The following is a 19,208-nucleotide window of genomic DNA, read 5'->3' as shown; positions in this document are numbered from 1 at the left end:
ATGTCATATTACTTATCTTGGAGTTTAATTATAATCTAAAAAATTCAATGCATCAAATTTTTGTTAAAACTAAAGTTACATTGAAAGAGAATGCATAGACTTTTCTGTTTTTGAACCCAACAATTATTAGGTAACCAAAAAAGTTCGTGCGGCTTTTGGTAATTGAATTGTTTTTAGCATTTTTTACAACACCCACATCGCACAAGGCAAGTAGCTTTGTTGCGTAATAGAACGCGTGTGTCACGCGCAGTTGCTGCATATATAGTGTAGGCTTGTAACGAGCTTACAGGAAAGGTTTTGTGTAAAGAAAGGATGGCAACCCAACCAACGATTATTCGATCTTGCTTACTTTACGAGTTCAAACTTGGAAGGAATGCAACACAAGCGGCCAAAAACATCTGCACAGCATTTGGAGAAGGTACAGTAAGTGAACGCACAGCACAGAAGTGGTTTCAGCGATTCTCTTCGGGAGATGAGTCCATCGAAGACCTGCCGCGTTCTGGACGCCCATTGTTGGTTGATGAGGATGAACTGAAGGACGCTGTCGAGTCTGACTCCAGCCAAACTTGCCAAGAACTTGCAGTGAGGTTTGCTGTGAGTGTTGAAATCATCCGCCTGCATCTGCATGCGATTGGGAAAGCGTGGAAGCTAAGTCGGTGGGTTCCGCACAAACTGTCGATCGACAACAAGAAGCAACGGCTTACGATCTGCACATCACTCTTGTCACGCCACAATGTTGAGCCTTTTCTTGATCGTTTATTGACATGCGACGAAAAATGGATTGTGTACAACAATACCAAGCGTTGCTACCATTGGTTGTCCCCCGATGACCCCATCCCAAAGACACCCAAGCCCAATCTCCACGAGCGGAAGGTTTCGCTCTGCATTTGGTGGACTACAGCTGGTGTGGTGCATTACGAGCTGCTCCCAACAGGCCAAACCATTACTGGACTGGTCTACTCAGCACAGCTGCAACGAGTTCACGACCTGTTGCTTGTAAAGCAGCCTGCACTGGTGCACAGGAGAGGAGTTCTGCTTCTCCACGACAACGCGAGACCGCACATCGCTCGCGTGACTCAGGACAAGCTCCAAAGCCTTGGTTGGGAGAGTTTGCCTCATCCACCATACTCGCCAGACCTCTCCCCTACTGATTTCCATTTTTTCCTTTCCCTGGGAAATCATTTAAAAGGACAGCAGTTCCGAGACCAGGACGCGGTTGAAATGGAGTTGAAAGCTTTTATAGACTCAAAGGACCGAGAATTTTTTAGAAGTGGAATAAATAAGCTTGTTTTACGTTGGGAAAAGGTTTTAGATGCTAACGGTGACTATTTTGATGAATAAATGTACTTACTTTTGTCGTTTTGTGTGTTTTTATTAGATACGGAAAAACCGCACGAACTTTTTTGGTTACCTGATACAACAGAAATTGATTAGCTTTGCTTTACCAACAGAAAGATAGTTATTTAAACATGCCTGTAATTTTCGACAAAAGGCACGTTGAAATAATTATAGGAGAGTCTCCTATATTTTATTTTAGTTGATTCTAATGACAATAGAATCAACTTATAAGATCCTTTTTAATTAAAGCTTCAATTTAAAGATTAAAATTTTTTTTTTGAAGAATTAAAAATGTAATATTTTAAATATTTACATTTGTAGCAAAAAACAATAAAAATTGTTTATATAGCTCTGTGGCAAAACTATTATTAATAGTATGAACCTGTTTAATAAAATAAAGATGTTTTAGTCAAATGTTGTAAGAATTTTATAACAATAAGTACAGAAACAGTTGTATATAAGTAAACATAGTTACAGTTACTAAAAGATGTTATCTTTTTATAACAAATACAGTTCGTGAAAACATAGTTAAAAATATATCTTAAAGCTTTAAAACCTTGATCCATTTTAAAATATGGTATGAAAACATTTATATCAGGGCATCTCCAAGCCAAAAGTTTAACGATGAATTTAAACTGAATTTAAAATCATTTGGTTTTGTAAACAATTTTTTTTCGTAACATTTTATGTTATGAATGTGAGAAGTATCAATAGCATTTGGAACAGTATTTTTTCAAAACATATCCGCCATAATTACCAACTTATTAAGAAAATAATAAAGGCGTTTGGGTTATTTGAAAATAGCTGGGCATATAAAGACTGGGAAATAAGTACAGCCAAAAAGCAATCTAGCCACGGGCTACGAGTGTTGACGGCATACGACTTTTAAATAAAAACGTATAGTCGTTGGGCAGGCAATACCGCCTATGTGACAATTTTTTCGATATTGAGATACGCACACAGAGTTTTTCGTATCTTAGTGACGCATCTGTTGGTATCATCATAACTTTAAATATACCCACCAGAGGCGCTGCAATCGAAGTAACGTAGGACCATCTATCTGAAGATTTGCGTGCAACATCGCCAATCTAAGCAGCACGTGTCTTTTCTATTTATTCATTTTTTAAACTAAATAATTGTGTTGCGCGTTAACGAGTTTTGTAATGTTTCATTGACCATATTCTATTGAAATTAATTTTTTTATTGACTTATCCTAAAGTCGTAAAACATGGCTGCGTTTGAATTGTAAAATATATATGTTTTAAAAAAAAAAAAAATTTATTAATAATGTGAAACTATTATTAAAGCTGTTTTATCATTTGTTTTATCATTGATTATTATAGAATTATATAACTTTAAGTACAGTCTAACTTTTAGAAGTCTAGTTAACAGATTATTATTCTTAAAAGACTTGTTAGTTTTCGAAAAAACGTTACAAACAATTTTTGCAAGTAAAAACTGAAATATTTTTTCAGTGTATGTACAATATGCTTAAAGGAGGAAACCTTCAAAAGACTTGGCATACGAGTTCTTGCAGTCCTTGCCAACTCTCCCCTCTCACTATTGCCGAAGTTCATCGTCTAAAACGTACTTAGAACAATATCACACTTCTTATTCTGGACTGTACCAGGTATTCAAGGAGTTTAGTGATGAAAAAAATATCAAACCAGTAGAAAGAAAACTATTCATGAAATTTTTTCAGGAACTGAATCTTGCTTTGTATGCACCTAAAAGGACAAATGCGATGACTGTTTCTCGTTTGAAGTGAATCAAATTGACAAAGAAACTTATGACAGGCACATTGTAAAAAAGAACCGAGCTGTAGAACAAAAAAATAATGACATAGACAACTTAAATAAAGATAAAACAGTAAAGGAGATTTGACATCATGTGTTTACTATGAACGTTTAAGCGGTGAAAATCAGCCCTTGTTTTTACGCCAGTGCCCTATACTACAAAACAAAGTTAAACTGTCACAATTTTACCGTTTACAATCTTTCCACTCATGATGGCACTTGTTACTGGTTTAACGAATCAGAAGCTGATTTGTCTGCTGACACGTTTGCGAGATGCGCCGTTACACAATAAGAGAAATAACAAAAAAGGAAGAACTTCCTGTAATTTTATGTTTAGATGGATGTACGTATCAGAACCGCAACAGCATTACGTCAAATGCTTTGATTCATTTAAGTATAGAGTTATGTCTATGGTACAAGCCCGATGGAAAAATGTTCTACAAACTAGACTTTGACAAAGATTGGAAACTTCTGCCAAGAAGACCAAAGAAAATTACCTTTTCGATCACTTTCAACCTTCTCCATCAAGACAGGCTAAAAATAAAGTCGAAGAAACATCAGCATCTTTAAGAGCTTAAAGCGTTCTGTCGAGTGACTGCCACGCTTTCTATGATAACTTACCTCACTGAGCCTCTATAAAAGTGTTTCAATTGCATAGGACCTCCCTTTTTTAATATGATATAGTAATATGAACTTGCTTGTAATAGCGCTTTTTCAAAAGTCAAAATATTTTTAGTTCTTTATTTAGCATAATAGTGTTACAAAATCTAAGCCAGGAAGTTCCGTTAAGAACTGGCATTTTCCATTCACAAAGCGTACTGACATGTCAATAAAACAAATTTGTATTTAATGGTCAAAATTTTTTTTATTGTTTTTGCCCTAAAGAATATAAAAATTAGGAGCTGAACCATTGATAAACAAATTGATTTATCTTGTTTTTTTCGAAGAATAAATTTAAACGTTAATCAAAACATTTATTTCTTGCAGAGTCTTTTTTACTACTTGTAAATATTACAGTTTTGACAGAAAATAGGCCTGCATATCCTTGAAGTTCGTAGGAAATAGTTTGTTTTGTTATTGGTGGTAGCGAACAATTTAATTTCAAATCTAGAATAGTAATTTACATAGAAATTTAATCCAAGGCACTAACACGATATAAAAATAAGGCAGCATCGCCTAAGTGAAATAATTTAATAAAAAGTTCTCTCTCTTAAATTTATTTTACATAATAGTGTTATAATACATATTTCACATATAAGTAAGCAGCTTATATGCCTTTGGAATGAAAAATGCGCCTGTGATTCAGTTTTTTCTTTCTCCTGTAAACTTTGGAATTGATCACATGGGCACTATTGCCTGCGCAACGACGATATTACTTTAAAAAAAGCAATAATGTAGTCAGCCTATGCCGTAAAATCAGGTCGTTTGTGGCTTAGCCACAAACCAATCTGCAATGACCGATCTCTTTTTTTATTACGTTTTTTTTAGTTTTAATTTTTTTACTATTTACTGCATTCTTCAAAAATCAATAAAAATGTCTCTAGACTAAGTTTACAGTTAATATATTTGATTAAAAAAAAAAAATTGGCAAAAATTTTTTAAAAATGCCTTAAAAAAAAAAAGCCGCGTCAGCAAAAATTATCAAAAAAGTATCAAACTTCAAACATTAGTTGCTCAGAATCTATGAGTAGTATTTGAACCAAATTTTGACAGCATATAGGTAAAGTAGTAAAAAAGGTTCTTAACTAAAATCAAAATTCAAAAATGTACTAATCCATAATGGCTGACAATTCTTTTTAAGTATTAAAAAATCAGGTCATTTTAGAAAAATAAAGTGCGATTAAACAAGTTCTGCTTGCTCTAAATAGTTGTTTTTAGTTCAGAAATAAGCTCCAATAATGAAGAGAACTCTGTGAAAATTTCAAGTCAATCGGTTGAATAAAAGTACTAATTATTGTTGTTTGAATTCAAGTGAACCTAACAAAAACTTATTTCTGAGAAAAATGAAAAATGATATAAATAGTATACAAATATGAAACTAGTGTGCCCCAGAACTATAATTTTCACCCTCTATCCTTTTTTTTTGTTTTTTTTTTTTGTTTTGTCAAAGAATCCTTTTTTAACTGCACTTTTAATTTTCCTCTGTGGTTTTCTTTTTGCTCATTTTACTATTAATTTGCTTGATACGAGTATTGTTCTTTTTTTGTTGCATAGCAGCTAAAGTATTTCCCAGTAGTCAAATTTAACAGTTTAAATACATTATTAAGTTCAATAACGCCTTTGTAATTACCCATTATATTTAATGATAGCAGAATATACTTTTATCTCTAAAACAGTTCGTGACACAAAACGAGACTTGATTTTTATAGAAGATTTTCACAGCCAAGATCTTTAAAGATGCTTTCAATATCTTTGTTTATAGCTAGAGGCAAATTTAAATGTGCTTGTTGTACCTTCAATTTTATCTTGTACTTGTACCTTCAAGTTTATCTCTTCGCCATTTACACTGGCTCTTTGTTGTTCATCTAAACTCATTTTTGATGACGACACAGCTATTTTTACTTGTGGCTTATCAATTTTAGTTTTTTGTAGTACATGTCTTTTTCTGTTTAATCTTACTTTATTTTTATTATTCCCTATATTTAATAACTCTATAAACATATAAAGAATAAATACAGTTATTTTTATTATTGAGATATATAAAAAAATATAGAAAGAAATCACTATTTCATCTGTTTTGAGATCAACACTGCATAAACAACATAACTTCTTCCTTTTTAAATGTCATCATTAAAATCAAAACTTGTAACTTGTAAATAACAGAATGCCGTAAAACAAAGAAGACAATTTGAAAAATGCATTTTGCAGTTCAATTTAAAAGTTTTGAGTCAAAAATGAGCAAACAAAACAAAGCTGACACGGATGTAGAGGTGTTGCTATGAATGACATTATTCACCCTATACCATAAAAACGTAAATTTATTTATAATGGAACGTAATTTTCATCTTAAATGATATATATTTGGTTTAAACTAGATAAAAAAGCAAAAGAAAAAATTACCTTTTTTTTTTTTACATTTTAAATAGGGTTGAGCCACCTTAAATAATCGCTTTAAAAGCAAGCAAATAAAAATAAGTTTATCTTAATTATTTATCTTATTTTTTCTTAAAAATATGGTGAAATATTATATTATTTGTTATTTCGTTGATTATTTTAAGGTGTAGTCTTAGCAATAACGGCTATACCCTAGATCCGCGCCTGCAACGTTTTATTAAAAACATGAACCCTAAAATTTAAGAAGAGTTTGTTAAAATAATAATATTTATACTTTTACACTTTATTTTTATCGCGGTTTTTTAATTAAAAAATACCATTGCCACGAGCATTTCGTTCTATTAAGACAAGAATTACAATAAAAGAAAATAAAGTGCTATAAGGCTTTAATTACAAGCTTCATTTACAAGCTATTTACATACATTACGTGAGTTTATTGGGAGAAATTCAGTCACAAAAAAAATGTAATTTTCACTTATCAGGTTTGAATATATTTAAAAAAAAAAAGTTTAAAATATTCTTTAAAAACGGATTTTTATTATTTGACATAACAAAACATTTTTCTTTTGCTTACCATGATGTTGCATAATTATGCAATAATATTTTGTAAAGCGCTTTTTAATTTTAAATATTCTTAGTTGCGTTTTCGCTTTTTTTTTGTTTACGTGCATGAAATACGACTTAACCGAAAAAAGTACTTCAAAACAAGGAGAGCAGGCTTAAAGATCCTGCGTAATAAAACAATGAGAACTGGCTAAAAGATTCTGCCTAATAAAACAAGGATAACCTGCTAAAAGATCCTGTTTAATAAAAGATTATAAAAAATACACTCTGCATTCAAGTTTCATGAAAAAATAGCTATTTCAAATAATTATGTATTTATGAGGTTCTTGTAATTAGTCACCTGGTCATTTCTGTTCCAGAATGTTTAACATTGTAAATACTGAAAAAGTATTGAGCACACAATTTTAAATACATTGCTGGTATGATATGTAGCTACCAAATGTTAAAACTTATTTATCATGTTGTATTTTACAAGTTATTGTTTAATACCTGAAGTTATTGAGATACTAAATACCAAATACTGAGTTATTTAATACCACAAGTTATTGTTTATATACCATAAGTTATTGAGATTATTATACAAGTTGCTGAGAGCTTATATGAAAATACTTTAGAAGAGTTGTCTATTATCTTTACACAGTGCTTTTTTACAGTCATAAAAATGCCCCGCATATTATGTTTGAACACTTTCCTACTTACGTACAAAATCATGCAGAATATTTTTGTTTGTTTGTTTGTTAGTTTTGGTTTTTAAAGAAATAAAGAAATAAAGCATTCATTACATCACCATTAAAAATTCTTTTGAAAGATTTTCGATTGCTTTCTTTATTAAAAATACATTTTGGTAATATTGACGCAATACAATATGCAAAATTATTACTCAAAAGTGGCCCAAATAGTGCAAGATACTTGCTTAAATTTTAAAGAAATGTATAGGGGAAGTTAGGGTATAGTGGATCGAGGGCAAAAGTAAATAATTGGCATTTTCTCAAAGATTAGAACTTTGTTCATCATGATAATGGAATCATTTTATATGTTCATATATCAGTCATCTTTATTTATAGTTGTTACCACATAATTTTTGACTACAGGTTTTTGTTAGGTAATTTTTGTTTTTAGCTAACTAAAGTAAACTTTCTTACCTTCCTTAAATTTGTTTTGGAGATCATGGTTGAAATAATTTTAAAAGTTGAATTTTTTTATTGATATTTGTGTTTCCCTTTAGTAGTTTAGCTTTTCTTCTAACAACATTCATGTCCCAAGATATTAGACTTAAGCTTAATTTGTTATGGTGGGCGCAGTGAACTGGGGTATAGTGAATAGGTTGATTCACTATGCCTAATTAATGATCTTAAAGATAAAATTCATGCATTTTTAACAGACAAACTACATGAAAATGAATTTAATAGTTTTAGGTTTTGAATAATAATATTTATTTTTATATATTTTGTTTGATGTTACAGTTAAACCGGAAATTATACTAACCAGACTTCCCTTATTTGAGTATATTCAGTTCAAAGATGATGTTACAGTTAAACCGGAAATTATTTTAACAGCATATTTATATAAAACCTCAAAACTTACAAATAAAGTCATCCACTTTGAAGATATCTCTGTCAGAAGAAGTAGAGAAGGCATCTTCCATATCCATATCGCAGGTTAAATAGCAAAAAGTTTAAAAATGGTTTAATAAATGTTAATAGATAAACAATGTATTGACAATTTAAGTTTGTGAATCTTTTCAATTTTATTTTTACTTTTAATGTTATTATCAATACTTATTTGTCATTCTGAACAACTGCTCAGTTTGTTTTGAATTTACTTTGCTTCATAATAACTTACTTTTTTCTGAGCATCTGATACTGAGAATAAATCTCTAACAAACCTGTAATATATTACAGTAATACATTTTATATATAACAAATATATTTTTCAATATTAAAAAAGTAATTACTGATAAAAATTTTGTGGATATTATAGTTAGTTTTCAGCGCCATCTTTTCAGTGCCATCTTGTTTTCAGCGCCATCTTGTTTTAGAGTTAATCTAAATATAAAGTTAACATACGATGTTTTTATTAATGTGGAATCAGAGGCAATTTTTCGGGGGAAGAAGGGGTGTGGGGGTGTAACACTTTATAAAGATTCTACCCTATACCCCTTTTTTTTGTTCGTAGAATCGTCTCTGTGTGGAAAAACAAAATATATAAATAATACTACATTCTTTGGGCAAAGTCAATTTTTGTTAAATAAAAATTTATTTCAATTTAAAAAAAGTTGTAATTTCTGTTAGAAAATAATTTTTTTCTTGCTGATCAAAAATTAGTTGCAAGATTAAAAATGTTTCTTATTTGTTTGTTTGTTTCATTTGATTTTATTAAATTTTTGTTTTTTCAATGGCCTTCTATTTTTCGGCAAAAATGTGGAATATTAGGCCGTATACTACTTTAAGTAGGCCATGACCCTAATATTTATATCCATTCTTCTGGTTTCCTGAAAAAATGAAAGGGATTGACGTTTAAAGTAACGGGTTTGACATAAAAAGTATCAACGGGTTTCACATTATAAGGTAATTTTTCATTAAGAAACTTTACAACTCAGCGACAAAGACAAGAAAGACGTATCTAACCCACTCACACACAAAAAAAAATGACAAAAAATAGTAACATTTAAAATAGATTTTAATTTTTTTTTTTATTTTAGGTGCCCCAAGAAGTCCTAACGGTCTTGTCACAGAGCACCGCGGAAGTGCATTTAACCAGGAAGTTCACGCCTCCTTCCTTACCGTGACGCGAAAATTTGTCCTGAGCTCGTTTCGAACCTGGATCTCCTGCTAATAAAGCAAGCGCTCTAACCACTGCGCCACGGCCGCACAAATAATATCCAATTAAAATAAAGATAGTTTTAATGTCATTATTCCCAAATTTTTTTCAAACTTTATGACTATAAAACTCTAAGTTCATAGGCACTTTATTACTTAACACCCTGATTTAATACCCCCCATTATGCTGCAACATTTTTTTAAAACCCTGATTAAGGTTTATTTGATAACATAGATTCGTGGCAATTATTCATTTTAATTTTTTTTATTATAATTCTAATCTCTAATCTGACGTCGTTAGTTTTATCTATCAGTAAAAGCTAACTTGTTTTTTCATTGATTTTGACTTCTGTTCACGAATTTGTGAATTTAAAAGTTTTAGCCAAAAGAAAATAAAGTTAATGCATTTTAACTGAGGTAAATATTTTAGTATAATAAATCTTTTTGACTAATAATTTGTCATGTTGGTTTTGATAGTCATGCTTCATATCATTATTATATGGTGATGACAATGATCATGATTATGATAATAATAGTACTTCCTTAGAGGGATCCCAAAGTGCCGAGGCAAGTTGTGTTCATATTTAAAGAGATTGATAAAAAAAATGTTTGGTTAGAATCTTTTTAAGTTTAACAAAATAATAAAGGTATACCAATAAAAACAAACTTTGTTGTTTTACTAAAGTTTGTTTTAGATTACTAAAGAATTTGTTTAGTTACTTATTATTATATAAAAGTTTTTTTTTTTTTTTTTAATCATAAATTACTGTAGAATTTATTTAGTTATTTTATTTTCTAAACTTCGCGAAGTACGCATTGAAAATATGCTTAAAATATTTTAGATATTTTAAGCTCGTCTTGGTATTGGTATAAATTATTTTTGTGTTAGATTAATTGTTAATAAATGATTAATTTCCTTATTAAGATTCTGTTAAAATATTATTTTGTATTATTTAACACTATCGCATGCCGCTGACAACAACTTTTTCAAATTTTGACCGCAAGCCGCTGGTAGTTGCTTTTGAGTATCTATTTATCTTGTTTTGTACATAAATTTTCACTGGCACTGTTTCAGTTGCCTACCCCTATCATTTTATGATTGAATTCGATAGAGAATTTCATGGTGATTAAGAATCGTTTAAAAAACATTGACCTGAAAATTTGAGGAAAGCACTCTAATTTGCTGTTGAAGTTTAAAAAGTTTTATTAAAAACGCTAATAATCGCCATTTTCTTCATACTCGTATATGATTTGATTCTTTTTCTTAGTCGATTTAAAAACAGCCCGGTTTTTATTAACACTGGAAAGAAAAACTATTTAAAGCAAAACCTATTAGTTTCTAATTGATTTTAACTGAAACCCTAACCCTGGCCATAACCATGTACATTTAATTGCACCAATCCGTATTTGTCAGTCGATGTATGTACATCTAAAAAGCTATGTCAAAGATTTTCTAAACTATTCTATTAAAAAAACTATATACACTCATTATAATATTTAACTGAATTTAAATTGATTTCAACAAGAATGATAATAAAAACCGGGTTGCGTATTAAAAAAAAAGATTTTCTAAACGATTTATTTCTAAATAAAAACCGATTAAGAGACGTTTGGAAAAAGATGGCGATAATGGCATTTTTAGTATAATTTTTTACACTCCAACATCAAATTAGAGTGCTTTCCTAAAAATTTAAGGTCGATGTTTTTATACGATTCTTAATCACCATGAAATTCTCTATCAAAATCAGTCATAAAATGATAGGGGTAGGTAACTGAAACTAGAGTTTCACTCTAGACACATATAGTTCGTTTGTTCTTAAGGACTGATTAATTCTTTACATAATCAAGAGTCATATCGTGTTATTATAAAAAGTTATCACTTGACAAAGTTAAAAAATCTTGAGTAATCGTTGATTAAAAAACGTCTTCAATTTAGTTCTAAAACAAAGCAGCGTTAACACTGTAAAATTTAACTCAACGCAAAGTAATTAAAAACGTCTTAAGAAAAAAAAATTTTTTATACATTAAATGAGTTTTGTTTTGGACTTAATGTTTTAATTATATTTAAAAAACAATAGTTTTATAAATATGTGTATATATATATATATATATATATATATATATATATATATATATATATATATATATATACATATATATATATATATACATACATATATATATGTTGTTAGTAAGTTGCTGTAACTGGTTTAGTAAGCCTGTGAGTATGTCTTTAAGGATACTGTGTTAGCCTAATCGATCAATTGTTGTTCATCATTTATATATATACATATATATATATATATATATATATATATATATATATATATATATATATATATATATATATATATATATATATATATGTATATATATACTGTTTATATATTTTACAGTTACATCCAGTATCAGGAATTAGCTAAATTACTAATATTTATAATATAATATTACTACTCAGTTCTATATGCTATCAGAATCATCAGGCAAATAGTACGAAATTTTTGGTTCTAAAAATTAATTTTGCTTTTTTTTTTTAATTGCTACTTCCATAACAAATGCTACTTGCATGACAAACAAATATTAGCAATTTAGCTGATATCTGGTTCTGCAGGTAACAGTAACATAAAAAGAGTTTTTTTTTTATCAAAATACAATATAAGCAATTTTTATGTGGCTTTTTAAATATTATTTAATTCAAAATATGATTGGAACCCTAAGTGCACTGTATTATTATTAGCTTATTTATTGTTAAGATATTTTTTAAATTTATTTAGCTATATGTTATTATTTATTATTAATTTTATTAAAGTTACCTAATATTTTTTATTTCAGTTAGAACATAAATGTGAAGTTGTTCACACTGCATTTTGATGATAAATACTTAATTTACTTAAAAAGTTGTCCCAAAAAACAAAATTTGAAAAAATTATATATGTTGACACCTCCAAATGTGTTTTACATGATAAAAAAAACACCGTTTTTAAAAATATTTTGAATAAAAAATATTTTTTGGAGTCCCTCAAGACCCTTGAACATAACAAGTTCCTATTATTATCAACAAACAAAAAAATCTTCAATAGTGTATCTTGACATTTCATCACAAATTAAGCGAAACCATATGAAAATTTTAAATGTGATAATTATATTATAAAAAACTTATTGAAAAAAAAATATTGCCAAAAATTGATAAAAATGGACACTTTTCTTTTTTAGTTAATAAACTTCATTTTTTATAGTGTTAAATCTAACATTAAAGTTTTTTTTATATAATTTTGCTTCGTTTGAGACCCAACATGATACACTTAAATAATTTTTTTTATAATAATAGGAACTTGCTACGTTTTAGGGTCTTGAGGGATCCCATAAAATACTTTTTCTTCAAAAATTTTTAAAAACCAGTTTATTTTATTATATAAAATATATTAAGTGGGTGGAGACATATATTTTTTAAAAATGTTGTTTTTTGGGAAAATCCTATTAAGTTTTAATTACTTTTGTTATTTATTATTTTTGTTACTATAAATATATATATATATATATATATATATACATATATATATATATATATATATATATATATATATATATATATATATATATATATATATATATATATATACATATATATATACATATATATATATATATATATATATATATATATATATATATACATATATATATATATATATATATATATATATATATATATATATATATATATATATATATATATATATATACATATATATATATATATATACATATATATATATACATTTATATATATATATATATTTATATATATTTATATATATATATATATATTTATATATATATATATATTTATATATATATATATTTATATATAAATTATGTCAGTGTATTCTACAAATAGAGTGCTCAATGTTCTTAAAGAACAGAGCAATAATAAATTAGTAAAAACGCTAATCTAATTTTTAGTTGTCTTCAACAGCATGTTTCTTCATCAGTAGGTTCATCAGAAAGCTTCCTGATGAACCTACTGATAGAAAAACATGCTGTTGAAGAGAACTAAAAATTAGATAAGCGTTTTTACTAATTTATATATATATATATATATATATATATATATATATATATATATATATATATATATATATATATATATATATATATATATATATATATATTTATACTTAAATATATTAGTAAATAGTCATGACAATAAAAACAAATTTTTATATGGAAAAAAAGTTGAAGCAAAGACCAGAAAAATATCATAAATATAGAAAATATTTATCTTAACTTTAAAAAAAAACTATTGAAATCCTGCAGTCAGATTTTTAGAAAATTGATTTCAAATAAATAAACAAAACTATGATTTTTTACACATAAAAGGTATTAAATAAAAATAAAGTTTAAGCGCGCTAAGATTTCTGTTACCTCTTTTTATTTATATTTTTGTGAAATTTTTGTATTAACATATTGATTTACGTTAAATATAAGGCAAAATCATTGACTTTTCAGAAATTAATTTACAAATAAACTTTATATAAAATATAAAATATAAAATATTTGCCATATAAAATATTTGCTGTAGTTAAGAGTCGCAGCCATTTTTAAAGTTCATAGGTTTTTCATATTTTCTTACGCATGCGCACCTAAACAGCACTTTTTACTTATATCTAAACGACCGTGCGTACTGATCATTGATCTATGTACCTCATCCTTTCATTTTTGAATTATGCTATGAGATTTTAATCTCACATTGATAACATAATATCCAATTGATATTTGCAGTAAAAATATTACAAAAAATGGACACTTTAATTATACTCCTGAATAAAAATTAATTATTAAAAAATAAAAATCTATGTGTAAAATAATTTTTTAAACTTTAAATTTTGTCAAACACCAACATTAAACAACCTCCAAAAATAATTCAAAGAAAATATGAAAGATGAAGCGAGGCTATTCAACAAGCTATGCAAATTACAGCGTGTTTAGATCTAGATTAGGTAGATAAACGCAGTTTGTCATCTTACCCTTTTTGCCAACAGGTCCCTGTAAAAAAATAGTAATGCAACAAAACATCTACTATTCCAAATAATTTGAAGTATTGCTGGATTAGGTCGAAATTTTTATTTATTTATTAAAGGATTTTGATACAATGCATTATAAACTTCTCTTTGAAAAAATGAAATCAAGAAAAGATTTTAAAGCTATTAAAAAGTTATTTAAGCAACTTTAACACGAATATTTAAATTGTGAGCAGTTTTTTCATTGGGGTTTGACTTTCCCATTAAATTTTTTATTTATAACTCGTGAAGTTCTTTAGAAGTCATATAATGTGCAGTGATAAAAATGCGGACATTTGCTGTTTTTAAACAAACCCATTATGACTATTGCTGTTTTTTACAAAAGTAACTTTGACTGACAGTCAATTTAAAAGACATACAATTTTTAAAGAAATATTTAAAAAGAGTTTTTGCATGGACTCAGAAACCCAATTTGCATAAAAGTGGACATCTAAGGTTTCCATTCCAAAATCTTTAAATATCAAACTAAATACTCAATGTATAACTTCGCTATTCCAAAAACTTTATCAAAACATGCTGATTTTTTGATATTTGGCCGAGGGCCGTGCTGATGGAACTTGCTTCCAACAAGTAATATAAAAACTTTAACTTCGACTCAACATTTTAAACTTGCAATAAAACAACACTTATTTGATTTTGATGCAAAGCAATTACTATCCTACTATTAAAAACATATTATTGAAAACGTATTATTATTATTATTATTATTGTTATTATTACTATTATTATTATTATTATTATTATTATTGAATGTCTTGTATATTGACGCATCTATTTTTAATTTATATGGTTCTTAAAATGTATGTATGTATATATGTATACATGTGTGTGTGTGTCTAATAATAGTAAAAGTACAGTAAAAGAGAAAATTTTAAAAAATAATAATTTTTTTTTGGGGTCTAGTAAATTAATTGTTGAGACAGTTTTCGTTTTAATTTCTTCTTTCTTTTTTAATTTTTATCAGCTGTATTTTTTTAGTTATAATAACGCCTACGAACTACTACGAATTACTTCTAAAAAACTAAAAAAAAAAGAAAAGTTTTGTTTGAAAAGAAGATCGATATTTGTTTATGGTAATATTTCTTCCGCTCTTCTCCGTATACATAAAGAATAAAATGTTGAAAATGCATTTGATTACAAACTCTTTGTTTACCGACATTGAATAAAAAATCAAATACAACCACGATGAAATAATAAAAAACAAAAACCAACAAAGTTCTAACTGCATTGTTTTGAGAATAGCTTAAACTGATATATTATACTGAAAGGGAGAATTTTTCGAGCATATTTTATGTGTAGAGCATGATTAAGATGAGGTTAAGTTTAATCGTGGTCATAAGAATAGTGTTTGGATTGTTAATATTTTTTATTCTTTTAGTCTGCTTACTTTTACTACACTGTCACAAATGTGCGAATAACGAAGTTAACTCTAAATCAGATGTAAATTTCAGTAGCGAAAGTTGCGTTAACACTGTAAGAGAATATAAAGAAGAGATACAACGGCTAAACGAAAAAATAGCCGCATTAAAATTAGAATTAAATTGGCATAAAAAACTTCAAAAATATGTAGTTTCTCAAAAATCGATGCAAGGAAAAGAATCTTTGAGCGAACAAACGTTCTTAAACCGGTTTACTCCGCGAACTGAGTACGAAGTTATTCCTTACACTTCGTTTACATCTCAATACATGTTTGGAGAGATTGGATTTCTTTCTAAAAAGCCTGCAGCAACGCCTATCGGTCAACAGGCCGAGGAAGTAATTGATGTTATTGATTTTGGTATAAAATTTTTAAATTTAGACATTGAATCAAAAGCCGATCGTATGGCGATTGATAACTTTGTTGAAGGAATTACAAGAAATGATCTAGTTTACGGAACAGTTTACGATTTATACTTCCGAAGTAATCACTCTCCCGATATTTTCAAAAGATTAAAATTAATTCGTCCGTATTCTAATCTCCAACCAGTAGATCAAATAGAGACAATAGAAACATCAAATGAGTGGATAAACCTAATATTACCGTTATCAGGACGACTTGATAAATTTGCACTTTTCATGGAGCGGTTTGTCGACGTTTGTATTCGAAAAGATCGTCGTATTTTTTTAACAATTATTTATTTTGGAACAGAAGGCCAAAAGGAGTTAAAACAAATGATAACTAAAATTGCAAATAAAGAGTCATATCAACATTATAAAGTTATATTTCAAAGTTCAGAATTTAGTCGCGGTAAAGGTCTTCAAGTTGGTGCAGAAAGCTGGAAGAAAGGAAACGTTTTAATGTTTTTTTGTGACGTAGACATTTATTTCACAAACGACTTTTTAGAAAGATGTCGTCTACATACAGGGCCTGGGTCTAAAGTTTATTATCCTATAGTATTTAGTCAGTATAATCCAGAAATTGTATATGGAGGCCAATCACCACCACCATTGGCTGAGCAAATGATTATTACCAACGATGGAGGATTTTGGAGAGATTTCGGATTTGGAATGACATGTCAATACCGTGATGACTTTTTTAGAGTGGGAGGGTTTGACCTTTCTATAAAAGGTTGGGGAGGGGAGGATGTAATGCTTTACAAGCAGTATTTAAGAACTAAAATGACTGTTATTAGAGCCTACGATAGAAACCTTATGCATATATACCATGCAAAAAGTTGTATAAAAACATTGTCTGATGAACAATTTATTTCATGCTTGCAAAGCAAAGCGGTGTCTGAAGGCTCACATAAACAATTAGGAATGCTGGCTTTTGGGTCAACTTTAATAAATGGAAAAGATCCAGAATGGGCACAAAAACTAAAATTGTCATTAAATGATTTGTCGAACAAAAAATAGTGCGCCAACCTAAAAAACTATCAATTACTATAAATATTAGAACTTTTATACATGTTTTTTAATGTTAGAGCTGTTTTTTAAAATAATTGAAATTGTTTATAATATTATTGCATTTATAATTATTTTTTAATTATTATATTCTGCATGCGGCTAAACTTAATAATGCAGTCTTCTTCAGTCTATACAGCAAGAATAAAACAAATAAAACGCAAATTTGTCGCCGCAAAGATGTCGCAACAAACATGTCGCAAAAAAAAAAAAATTGTATTAAAGTGTTTATTATTCAGTTAGTTAATAGGCCGTGTAAATAAAACTTAAAGCAGTTGCTTTTACTCAGCGTTTTTAAAGAAATTGTTCAACTTTACGTGAATAAAAATCAAACAAAACTTGCTCAATTTTTTATTCGCGTAGAGCAATTTACTCCTAAAATGCTGAGTAATTGCTCAGCTTTCACGAATAAAAGTTTGAGCAAAATTACTCAAGTTTTTATTTAAGTAAAGTTAACCAATTACTAAGTAAAAACAATTGCGTTTTTTTTCACCCGGCCTAATGATAACTGAGGGGTGTGTACAGGAATTTTTTTGAGTCAGTTCAAAAGAAAAGTATGCCTCCTCCCGCTCTCTTTTTTTTGTTTTTGTTTTGACCATTCTTACTAAGCGTCGCATTCCTACTAAAAACGTAATAGGTTAATAATTTGAGAACCATTTGAGAATATTTTTAAACAGTTTTTACACAGTCCATCATATATTAATAATTAAATTAATAAAAAATGTAAATATTTAAAAAACAGGGTTTTCTTTCTTCTTTTCCGGATTAATTTAGTTTACCGTTAATAAAGAGTTGTAAACCGATAGTTTTTTTTACTGAGCATTAAAGCATTTTTATTTATTATATCATTTTGATATATCATAACTATAATGAAAAAGGTTTCAGGAAAATAACCGAAGTCGGTTTTCTATACAGTTCAACCTATAAAAATAAATTGAAGTATCTTACTACAGAGGTAGCCATGATATTTTTTTACTTATGAAAAGTCGATTAGTTGCATAAAACTTGTATCAAATATAAACTGGCTACCTCTATAGTAACATGATTCAATCCATTAATCTTTACAGACTGAAATAAATAACAAAAAACTATTATGCAAAAACTTTTTTTGACTTTTTTTGGTTTTAAATTAATTTGATATATAATTAAGTTGATAATATGTAAGTATGATGCAAAATTTTGATTTTTATCGTAAGCAATTCGGAAATTTACCAAAAACGTGGTTTTTTACTCTAAAATTCCCCCTCTCTAAAAAGGAAAATTGAAAAAAAAAATTATTAATCTTTTTTTAATTAGGAAATACTAACCTAATTCCGTCAAAACGTATTAAAAAAGTTAAAATCGAAAAAATCTTTAAGAAATGTAAGTAAAACCCTGTTTCCGCTAAGTGACGCATAGTGCGATTGAGTAGATTTTATCAAAATACACTCAAACCTCTTTTTGTGCGGTAGATAGGGACCGCATAAAAGAAAACGCATCAAAAAAATCACATAAAACTTCAGGAATACCTATAAAAAATAGTTTTCGAAACAATATTAAAAACATTTTTTTTGTGCGGTTAGATATGGACCGCATAAAAAAAATTTGATCAGATCAGAGATCAAAGAAAAAAAAACTCTTTGCGTTGCTAGACAAAAATTCAATTCAACTCTTATAAAGGGTGTTTTTTTTAG

At 28.2% G+C, this 19,208-nt stretch overlaps 2 protein-coding genes across 2 annotated transcripts; both read left to right on the top strand.

Annotated features, from left to right (window-relative positions):
- Window positions 1-312: 312 nt before the first annotated feature.
- On the top strand, window positions 313-1,341 carry LOC136081381 (histone-lysine N-methyltransferase SETMAR-like). Its single transcript, XM_065798694.1, has one exon. The coding sequence runs from the start codon at window positions 313-315 to the stop codon at window positions 1,339-1,341; it is 1,029 nt and encodes a 342-aa protein (XP_065654766.1).
- An 8,482-nt stretch (window positions 1,342-9,823) lies between these two features.
- LOC100201765 (chondroitin sulfate N-acetylgalactosaminyltransferase 1) lies at window positions 9,824-17,589 on the top strand. The gene is made up of 2 exons (XM_065800085.1): window positions 9,824-9,988; window positions 15,631-17,589. The coding sequence occupies exon 2, from the start codon at window positions 15,955-15,957 to the stop codon at window positions 17,485-17,487; it is 1,533 nt and encodes a 510-aa protein (XP_065656157.1). The 5' UTR covers window positions 9,824-9,988; window positions 15,631-15,954; the 3' UTR covers window positions 17,488-17,589.
- Window positions 17,590-19,208: the final 1,619 nt, after the last annotated feature.

This window comes from Hydra vulgaris, chromosome 06 (genome assembly GCF_038396675.1).
Source record: "Hydra vulgaris chromosome 06, alternate assembly HydraT2T_AEP".
In the NCBI taxonomy this organism is placed as follows: Eukaryota; Metazoa; Cnidaria; class Hydrozoa; order Anthoathecata; family Hydridae; genus Hydra; species Hydra vulgaris.
Note: the sequence above shows the minus strand (reverse complement) of the source record. Positions and strands in the feature narration are given on the sequence as shown.

Coding starts and splice junctions, on each gene's coding strand:
- LOC136081381 (XM_065798694.1), top strand. CDS start 313: ATGGCAACCCAACCAACGATTATTCGATCTTGCTTACTTTACGAGTTC.
- LOC100201765 (XM_065800085.1), top strand. CDS start 15,955: ATGATTAAGATGAGGTTAAGTTTAATCGTGGTCATAAGAATAGTGTTT.